Source organism: Argopecten irradians, unplaced genomic scaffold (assembly GCF_041381155.1).
Source record: "Argopecten irradians isolate NY unplaced genomic scaffold, Ai_NY scaffold_0369, whole genome shotgun sequence".
Taxonomy (NCBI): domain Eukaryota; kingdom Metazoa; phylum Mollusca; class Bivalvia; order Pectinida; family Pectinidae; genus Argopecten; species Argopecten irradians.
In genome coordinates this window covers 49,908-60,795 of record NW_027187836.1, presented here as the reverse complement: position 1 = coordinate 60,795, position 10,888 = coordinate 49,908, and the positions used below count along the sequence as shown (strand labels likewise).

Below are 10,888 nucleotides of genomic sequence, written 5' to 3'. Positions count from 1 at the left end.
CGTCCGTCCGTCCGTCCGTCAACATATCCTTTAAATCACTACTAGTCATAGAGTTCTGCATGGATTGTAAACCAAATTTGGCCACAAACATCCTTGGGGGAAGGGGAACAGAACTTGTATAAATTTTGGCTCTGACCCCCTGGGGGCAGGAGGGGCGGGGCCCAATAAGGGGAAATAGAGGTAAATCCTTTATAAATCGCTACTAGTCCTAGAGTTCTACATGGATTGTAACCAAATTTGGCCACAAACATCCTTGGGGGAAGGGAACAGAACTTGTATAAATTTTGGCTCTGGTCCCCCGGGGGCAGGAGGGGCGGGGCCAATAGGGGAAATAGAGGTAAATCCTTTAAATCGCTACTAGTCATAGAGTTCTACATGGATTGTAACCAAATTTGGCCACAAACATCCTTGGGGGAAGGGGAACAGAACTTGTATAAATTTTGGCTCTGGCCCTCCGGGGACAGGAGGGGTAGGGCCCAATAAGGGGAAATAGAGGTAAATCCTTTAAATTGCTACTTGTCATAGAGTTCTTCATGGATTGTAACCAAATTTGGCCACAAACATCCTTGGGGGAAGGGGAACAGAACTTGTATAAATTTTGGCTCTGGTCCCCCGGGGGCAGGAGGGGTGGGGCCCAATAGGGAAATTTGATGTTAATATTCAAATTCCTTCAGAAAAGAAACAATGAACCTGTATTCAGAACATTACTTTGCATTACAAACCAGGTGAGCGATACAGGCCCTCTGGGCCTCTTGTTTTTCTCCTTGCTGAAATTTCAAATACAATACTATGAAAATTGCATTGTGATTCCCCCAGTGAGAACAAAGCAATACTGTTATGAACAGTTATTTAAAACTCTTGCTTTTTGTAGATGATCTGATTATATCAGATTCATCAACATAATTCTTATTGTTACTGTAAGAATCTGCCATATTCATTTAAGAGTTGTTTTTATTAAGAGATTGTTTGGTATTCTCTTTTTGGTATATTTGATATAAATATGTTGTTATAAAAAACAATGATAATGAGCATTATAAAAGCTAGTACAGAGCCAAACCATATTGAAATATTTACATATATTGAAGTTTTGACATTATAAGTACCTTGAGTTGCTGAGTCTGATGTTCGAGTGAACCTTGGGGTTGTCTCATCGCTGGTTGTCATAGCTGATGTCGTGCTGGGGTGAAGGGTTGTCCCATCACTGGCTGTCATAGTTGATGTTGTGCGGGGGTGAAGGGTTGTCTCATCACTGGTTGTCATAGCTGATGTTGTGACGGTGTGATGTGTTGTCTCATCACTGTTTGTCATAGATGATGTTGTGCTGGGGTGATGGGTTGCCTCATCACTGTTTGTCATAGCTGATGTTGTGCTGGGGTGAAGGATTATCTCATCACTGGTTGTCATAGTTGATGTTGTGCTGGGGTGAAGGGTTGTCTCATTACTGGTTGTCATAGTGTAGTTGGTTCTGTCTGTACCTACACACAGAGTACACATGGTAGAACTAACAATTTAAAAAAAAAAAAACTTTTGTACATGTAGTATAATAAAATAAAAAGCCTTTATTATTAAGAACAGTTATATCACAAGGAATATGGGTATCAAACTTGAAAGCACTATACCCCTTCATTCAAAAGTTATTTATAAGTCAAGTTTCATTATGGATATAAATGAATGAAATTTTATGTTCTAATTTCTTGACACACTTTCACAAAGGCTGTAAAAAATTATCATTGATAAAACATAAAATCATTTATATAGGTCCTATATATCATCATTGAGATATACGTCCATTTGAGTAGGCATATAGACATTATTCTGATTTTGACATTGTTGTCACATCTTTTAATTTTGGCACCTTTCTATAGCTCTATCTTGCCTATCTTGAGTTATATGTTCTGTTGTTAGTTATCTTTCAAATGTAACAGTGAACAAATATCTACTGTAAACTAAGTCTTCTCACGCCTTTCAAAGTAAAATAGCTATACGGTAGCCTGGTGGTTGTGGTATATTAACGTTCCACAGCTGTTTTAGATACATGTATGTAGAACAGCTGTAGAATTTTAACGGTCATGATTTTACGAAAACACTGATTATTTACTTACAGTTTTGCTCTCCCCTGCCCCATTTCATATAGACAATGGATCCGGTACATAATGGAGGATCATGGAGATCAGAGTATATATATACTCTCTGATTCCCGACTACTGTAATCTCCATGTATGATTCATCTACCGTTAGGTGGATTGTGTCGATAGATTTGGCTAAATCAAACAATACACAAGTGCATCTTGAACTGAAACACATGACATCAAAATCCGCGTCTGATGATGACGACCACGCTCCTTACAGCAGTCCAAATAACTCTGACATGCTGACGAGTAAGATATCAGTATGAGTAGGCCTAACGCTGTCTGAAGAATTCTCTCCGCCATTTTCGATCATACAGTACAGAATATATAGTGTACGGTATGAAGCTTCAGTTTCGTACAATAAAAATGCACAACATATCATGCTTGAGATACGTGTCATTTATCCAAAATAAATATTCATCAACACTTTTGGTAAGATATTGCAAATTTAGTCTTCAGTACTGGTACTGTACCGTTTTTAAAAATATTCCATAATATTTCTAACAGTTGTTTCCCCTTACATATGTCAATGACCTACAGAAACAGTATAGCTTATCAGATTATGAATAAACAACCTCAAAAATACTTATCGGTTATACAATACCTGTGTGTCAATAACATATATTTAAGTCTCAAATTTAATAACAAGCATCTCCCATGGAAAAATACTATCTATATTATGACAGTACTTGATCACAACCCAATGACACGACAGTCTAAGTTCATTGATCTCATCTTTCAGGACAACTGTGTCAATATGATACTCTTGATAAATATAATACATTCATATTGTCTTTGTAAAAAAAAAAAGATTGAAATATGTTAAGGTATGTTTTAGTCTATCTAAAATCTAATCCTCTGTCTAAAAACACAGTATATCATTTTCGTTAAATATAGTAGTTAAGATATACAATCTTATAAGTAAAGGATATATTGACCCATCATCTTTATGAAAAAGAAAAAAGAAAAAAACGACGTCTTTTAGTTGACACATTTTGATTAAGGGTAATTTTTGAAGTGCTTACAATTTCGTAAAACATGATATTTTTCACAGAGTAGCCTTTGTCAATTATTCTTTTAATCTTAAAATCTTACTATATATAAGAAGTTTGTTAAGAAGCTTCCTCTGCAAAGACTCATTGGAAATTGTTCATATATATTCGGCGAGAGACCCTAGCTACAAGATGGCAAAATTCATTGACTTGACAGAAAATAAGTAAGTAAATCTTTAGATCCTATACATTATATATATTTTGTTTTTGTTTTTTACTTAAAATTCATTACATAAATCATTATCTATAAACCTATTTTCATCAATGCTATTTCAAAACAATGTATAATACAGCATCCGAAATTCGCCATTTAACTTAAACATATGTATGTTTACATTTTTTTTTTATTATTATTAATATTTCCAGTAATGAACAATACATTGACCTTACTGAGGAAGAGGAAGAAACTCTGCTTACGTCAGACTCGGAGTAAGTTTTGAATCATTTTCATTTGTAAATACTATTCTACACTTGATCTTTTTTCATTTTTTTCACTTTATCTCGCACATATTATAGTCCTACTAATATTTTCATTAGTGGTAATCCTTCATATTTTAAAATACATATGTTATTAAAACTGTCATAGATGTCTCTATTTCTCTCTTTTTTACAGGTCAGCAGGTTTTGATCTGACTCCAGAAGAGGAAGATATTCTTCTATATTCCTCTGATAAGTAATTATTATCATATATATATTGTTTTTCTCCTAATTATAAAATACAAAAATATAATATATAGTTTAAAAAAAAAATATAATACTTTTTAAAAAGTGTTTATTTGTTAAAATAATTGTAAACATTTATAATTTTAGATTTTTTTTTCTTTCAGTGACATGAATCACGAAATGACAGAGGAACAGGACAGCTCTGGACATAGAGTGCAGTTTTTTTTAGTACTGCATGGCCATCTAATGGAGTATGAAGAAACATTACAGTCTGAAATCCGTGAAATTAACGCTTCAGCGAATTATTTAATTTCAAAAAAAGAACAACTCTTACAAATGCTGCATCACCTGCAATGTGACTTAGAAACATTTATGGAAATTAAACTCTTTGAGGATCATTCATACAAAAACTTTTATAAAAACCCAAACTGTGTGTACTGAATATTAATTAATGTGAAAATTATATTAACTGTATACAAACAAACACATATATGTACAAGTTCCTGGATCCAGTGAATATTGTTTTCGTTAATTGATAGATCGTTTTTTGTGGTAGGTCTTATGATCGATCAAGTGATATCACCATATTTGTTTTACGCTGATTGACATTTTAACTCAAAAATAGCTGTGGTAATATTAAATATTATTATGTATATTCCATAAGTAACTGAAAAACAGGACTCATTTTTTTTACTTTTTTACCAAATTTTATGTTTTTTGACATATTGTAATGGAAGTATCATTGCATTGATGATGTGTATATTTTAATCACAAGTAACTTGATTAAAACGTTCATTTTCATAAAAAAAACAAAAAAGTCTTTATTCATATATTTTTTCATAATTATAACTTTATATAAATTCTGGCATTACATCATATTGTGAAATATTGCTGATTCTGCAACTATTGTGATTGCATCATATTGTGAAATATTGCTGATTTTTGCAATTATTGTGATTGCATCATATTGTGAAATATTGCTGAGTCTGCAACTATTGTGATTGCATCATATTGCTGATTTTGCAATTATTGTGATTGCATCATATTGTGAAATATTGCTGATTCTGCAATTATTGTGATTGCGTCATATTGTGAAATATTGCTGATTTTTGCAATTATTGTGATTGCATCATATTGTGAAACACTATCTGTGACGTCACTTCCGGAAACAGAAGTACATACATGCTGCTGCTTATTTATTACAACTGTACCTAGTTCATGTGTATATGACAAACTTTACATAGTTGAAATGTACTGCAGCCATGTATCATTTATTTTCATTCTGAATTTTTGTTGAAACTACAGAAGTGTAAATAATTAATTTTGTATCTTTTTTGAAACAATGTTTGATTCTATTAAATGCATCAGTGACACATTCGCAACTTATAAAATGTTTTCTCTAAAATAAAATCAAAGTACTGAAAGTACTAAATGGCTCGGTCTCGAGGATAGGAAATAGAGGTAAATCCTTTAAATTGCTACTTGTCATAGAGTTCTTCATGGATTGTAACCAAAGGAGTAGGTGCAATAAAGGTCAATTTTGGCCCCAACAGAGATTGCCTTTATTTTGATACTATATATACATCAATATATGGAAATTATAAAATGCACACTTTCAATACATTCTGTTATGTTGTTGCTTAGCAACAGGCCTGGCAACGAGCATACAGTATTGATGCTAAAACAGACACTTGAATTGCTTTTAAAAATTTCTAACGTGTAGATTAAGGTGGAAACTTTAAGAAAGTTAGTACTTTGTGATGTGTATAAGAAATCATCATCGAAACCCTGTCATGTTTCATAACACTTAACCATATTATAGCCCATAGTTACACCATAGCAACCATTTTCTCCCCATAGCAACAACACTCTAGACACTAAAAACACAAAATAATGAGATTTTAAAGATATTTAATCAATCTAATTTTTACGTCTGTTCATTCCATTTCTGTATTTCAGCAGGGTAGTCTTCACATTTCTTGAATTTTATATCAAAGTCCCAAAAGGATAGCAACAACGTAATTATAATCACAATCTTATGGCACTACTACATATGTACACTACGGTACTACTTTACGATATGTATTACATGTATACACTCGCTATTTACAAAAGTAAAATCGACAATACTTTAATTCATGTAAATATTTCCAAGTGCAATAATGAAAGATAATAGATTTAGATACATGTACAACAGGTCATGTTTAATTTACAAGCATTTTTCAACCGCGCAAGTGACTTCGGACTTACACCTTTTCAATGTGTTCCAGAGGTTTGTATCCTGTTCTGGGAATTGCGTTACGTCACATCTACCCTTTCTTATCAATTAATAAGCTGTTTTTATGTTATTTACTTTCAAGCATGATCTTTTAATGTAAGAAAATACTTTTGGCAAGCAACGCCAGTGTCCTTGCAGTGGTTTATTCCTAAATATTTAGTATTAATACTGGTAGCATGGCAACCATACAGTCTTTCATTAAGAAGTGTCCCTTTTTCACAATCAAATCAAATTAATCGTCTAGGCATCCTACCATACAGATGTAAATATAATCAACGCTCAGACCACGAACAAGTTGTTGTAATATACATGTATATGTATTTTAATATTTTAACAGTAAAGTCAATGGTTACATGTATAACTACCGGGAAGTATGTACATAGTACATATGTTTGACTATGGTAATGGTGTCCTTGTTATTATTATTTTTTAATTATGTCAACTTGAATAAAGGAGAAAATAGATTGAACAACATATTCACATACGGTTATATAGGTTAAGAATGTTCCTGGTTCAATATTTCTAAATATAATATTTTAAATTGTAAATGGAACTATAGGCCTACTAAAATAACACATGTAGGTATAGGCCTAACATATTATTACTGAAAGGCCCACTACCTTTCCGAAAGGGCTCTTTATTCTTAAAATTGAAAAGTAAAAACGAGATTGATAAGTTTGTAGATTTGCAAAAGTTATTAGCGTTCTGTTAATACTTCAATTGGCAACACATTCTGACCAATTTATTCAAAATAACCCTAATGCTATTTTCATAATGCGGGTCGTATTATGTTTTAGCCGTCGTCCTGACTGCACCAGACAACAAAACAGCGAAGTGTACTTCACTGTTAAAATAGATTACGAAGGAAAGCTTGCATTTGTTAAGTGTTGAAGCCTTGTGTTAGGTCATCGATAAATATAATTTTCTTATATAATTAATGTTATTGAAATAATATTAATTCTTTATTTCGGAAAGGTAATTGGTCTTTAATATATAAAAATATATATTTTTTTAGGAAAGGATGAATTGATAATTTCATTAAAAGTTGGGGTTCAGAAATTAAAAAAAAATATATATATGGATAAATGTCGATTCGGACTCACTACCTTCGGAACAGGGGACAGAACGTCACGACTGCCACGCATGCTTCGTAATTAGTTGAAAAAAATGAAGATATGTATCCTTAATAATCTGTAGCACTCTAATGTAAACAATTTTTTGCTAGATTAGATTTTATTATATAAAGGTATATAACGCCTTTATGATATAAATACATCTATAACATATAGAGATAAAATAACTGCAGTAGTTAAACCCATGTCCAGTGTCCTACCGTATTGCACTACTCTAGCCTAGCTAGCTAGTAGGCCTAACGTTAACTGTAGAATCGCCAACTTTTCAGATTTCAAAATTAAAAAAATGAACATTTTTCACATAAAACACACAGGCTTATACCTGAAAATGGTGTCAATGAATAGGATTTACTGTATGACGGAATGATCTATGTTGAACTGAACGTTAACGTTACTGTACTTGGCCTACCAACGATACATGGCTTCGAATTTTCAGTGACGTAGGCCTACCGAAATGTCAGGTCATTGACGGGTTCCCATCTCTATGATCAAAATACCTCTCGTGAGATATATAGTAGTAAATCTATAGACTATATATATCAAGAAGAGTATACTTGATTCTTCAATTGAACATCACGATCCATGTTGAAACGACCGGGAAGACAATGTATATAGAAAATCAGCGTAAACATCGCCAGTTACGCTGTGTCAAAACACCGAGTACATTATAAAGGCGGGACCGTAATCCGGGCAAAAGAATACGGACACTATTTTTATCGCAACGTTTTCGCTACAGAAAATTGAGAAAGGCGCTTACTGCACGGAGTAATAATTTTATACATCGTCATAAAACTAATCAAAATAATTACTTATATTATTTTTATTCCTTAGTTCATATATGCACACTGAATATGTTTCCGATTTATTTTTTTCCGGATAAATAATAGCCGTGCCCGATACCGTTTTATGTTATTATTACCGCCGTTGCGATCTCTGGTTCGTTAATTTCATAGAATTTTCTTTTTTTCGGATTGGCCGCATTTGTGTCCAAATTCGACATTTTGCATAAAGATTTAAATTTTTATGTTGGTTCTGTTGACAAAAATTGGTGTTTGGACAAAGCTGCGGCCAATGTGAAAACTACGCTTTTTCAAGCCATTTTTGCAAGAAAAAGTATAAAAATGCATGAAATGGCCTAAATATATCGTCTTTTAACCCATCTACAAATACTGTAAGTGGAAAATAGTCTTCGATTGCGAAAATATCGATACTCAGCTCTTTTGGAAAGCTGTGTTTGTGAGATTTGACATTGTTTGAATTTCTATACATTCTGGGGCCATAATTGCCCCTTATTGTACCTACTCCTTTGGCCACAAACATCCTTGGGGGAAGGGGAACAGAACTTGTATAAATTTTGGCTCTGGCCCCCCGGGGGCAGGAGGGGTAGGGCCCAATAGGGGAAATAGAGGTAAATCCTTTAAATTGCTACTTGTCATAGAGTTCTTCATGGATTGTAACCAAATTTGGCCACAAACATCCTTGGGGGAAGGGGAACAGAACTTGTATAAATTTTGGCTCTGGTCCCCCGGGGGCAGGAGGGGTGGGGCCCAATAGGGAAATTTGATGTTAATATTCAAATTCCTTCAGAAAAGAAACAATGAACCTGTATTCAGAACATTACTTTGCATTACAAACCAGGTGAGCGATACAGGCCCTCTGGGCCTCTTGTTTTTCTCCTTGCTGAAATTTCAAATACAATACTATGAAAATTGCATTGTGATTCCCCCAGTGAGAACAAAGCAATACTGTTATGAACAGTTATTTAAAACTCTTGCTTTTTGTAGATGATCTGATTATATCAGATTCATCAACATAATTCTTATTGTTACTGTAAGAATCTGCCATATTCATTTAAGAGTTGTTTTTATTAAGAGATTGTTTGGTATTCTCTTTTTGGTATATTTGATATAAATATGTTGTTATAAAAAACAATGATAATGAGCATTATAAAAGCTAGTACAGAGCCAAACCATATTGAAATATTTACATTTATTGAAGTTTTGACATTATAAGTACCTTGAGTTGCTGAGTCTGATGTTCGAGTGAACCTTGGGGTTGTCTCATCGCTGGTTGTCATAGCTGATGTCGTGCTGGGGTGAAGGGTTGTCTCATCACTGGCTGTCATAGTTGATGTTGTGCGGGGATGAAGGGTTGTCTCATCACTGGTTGTCATAGCTGATGTTGTGACGGTGTGATGTGTTGTCTCATCACTGTTTGTCATAGATGATGTTGTGCTGGGGTGATGGGTTGCCTCATCACTGTTTGTCATAGCTGATGTTGTGCTGGGGTGAAGGATTATCTCATCACTGGTTGTCATAGTTGATGTTGGTTCTGTCTGTACCTACACACAGAGTACACATGGTAGAACTAACAATTTAAAAAAAAAACTTTTGTACATGTAGTATAATAAAATAAAAAGCCTTTATTATTAAGAACAGTTATATCACAAGGAATATGGGTATCAAACTTGAAAGCACTATACCCCTTCATTCAAAAGTTATTTATAAGTCAAGTTTCATTATGGATATAAATGAATGAAATTTTATGTTCTAATTTCTTGACACACTTTCACAAAGGCTGTAAAAAATTATCATTGATAAAACATAAAATCATTTATATAGGTCCTATATATATCATCATTGAGATATACGTCCATTTGAGTAGGCATATAGACATTATTCTGATTTTGACATTGTTGTCACATCTTTTAATTTTGGCACCTTTCTATAGCTCTATCTTGCCTATCTTGAGTTATATGTTCTGTTGTTAGTTATCTTTCAAATGTAACAGTGAACAAATATCTACTGTAAACTAAGTCTTCTCACGCCTTTCAAAGTAAAATAGCTATACGGTAGCCTGGTGGTTGTGGTATATTAACGTTCTACAGCTGTTTTAGATACATGTATGTAGAACAGCTGTAGAATTTTAACGGTCATGATTTTACGAAAACACTCATTATTTACTTACAGTTTTGCTCTCCCCTGCCCCATTTCATATAGACAATGGATCCGGTACATAATGGAGGATCTTGGAGATCAGAGTATATATATACTCTCTGATTCCCGACTACTGTAATCTCCATGTATGATTCATCTACCGTTAGGTGGATTGTGTCGATAGATTTGGCTAAATCAAACAATACACAAGTGCATCTTGAACTGAAACACAAGACATCAAAATCCGCGTCTGATGATGACCCACGCTCCTTGCAGCAGTCCAAATAACTCTGACATGCTGACGAGTAAGATATCAGTATGAGTAGGCCTAACGCTGTCTGAAGAATTCTCTCCGCCATTTTCGATCATACAGTACAGAATATATAGTGTACGGTATGAAGCTTCAGTTTCGTACAATAAAAATGCACAACATATCATGCTTGAGATACGTGTCATTTATCCAAAATAAATATTCATAAATACTTTTGGTAAGATATTGCAAATTTAGTCTTCAGTACTGGTACTGTACCGTTTTTAAAAATATTCCATTATATTTCTAACAGTTGTCTCCCCTTACATATGTCAATGACCTACATAAACAGTATAGCTTATCAGATTATGAATAAACAACCTCAAAAATACTTATCGGTTATACAAGACCTGTGTGTCAATAACATATATTTAAGTCTCAAATTTA

General features: G+C 33.5%; 1 protein-coding gene across 1 annotated transcript; it reads right to left on the bottom strand.

Moving 5' to 3' along the window:
• Positions 1 to 1,103: 1,103 nt before the first annotated feature.
• LOC138312552 (protein PBMUCL2-like) lies at positions 1,104 to 10,550 on the bottom strand (the record flags this gene model as incomplete). The annotated part of the gene is made up of 3 exons (XM_069253370.1): positions 10,308 to 10,550; positions 9,272 to 9,596; positions 1,104 to 1,475 (listed from the first exon to the last, which is right to left on the bottom strand). Coding segments are annotated over exons 1-3 (940 nt in total), but the record flags the coding sequence as incomplete, so codon positions are not given.
• Between the last annotated feature and the right edge of the window lie 338 nt (positions 10,551 to 10,888).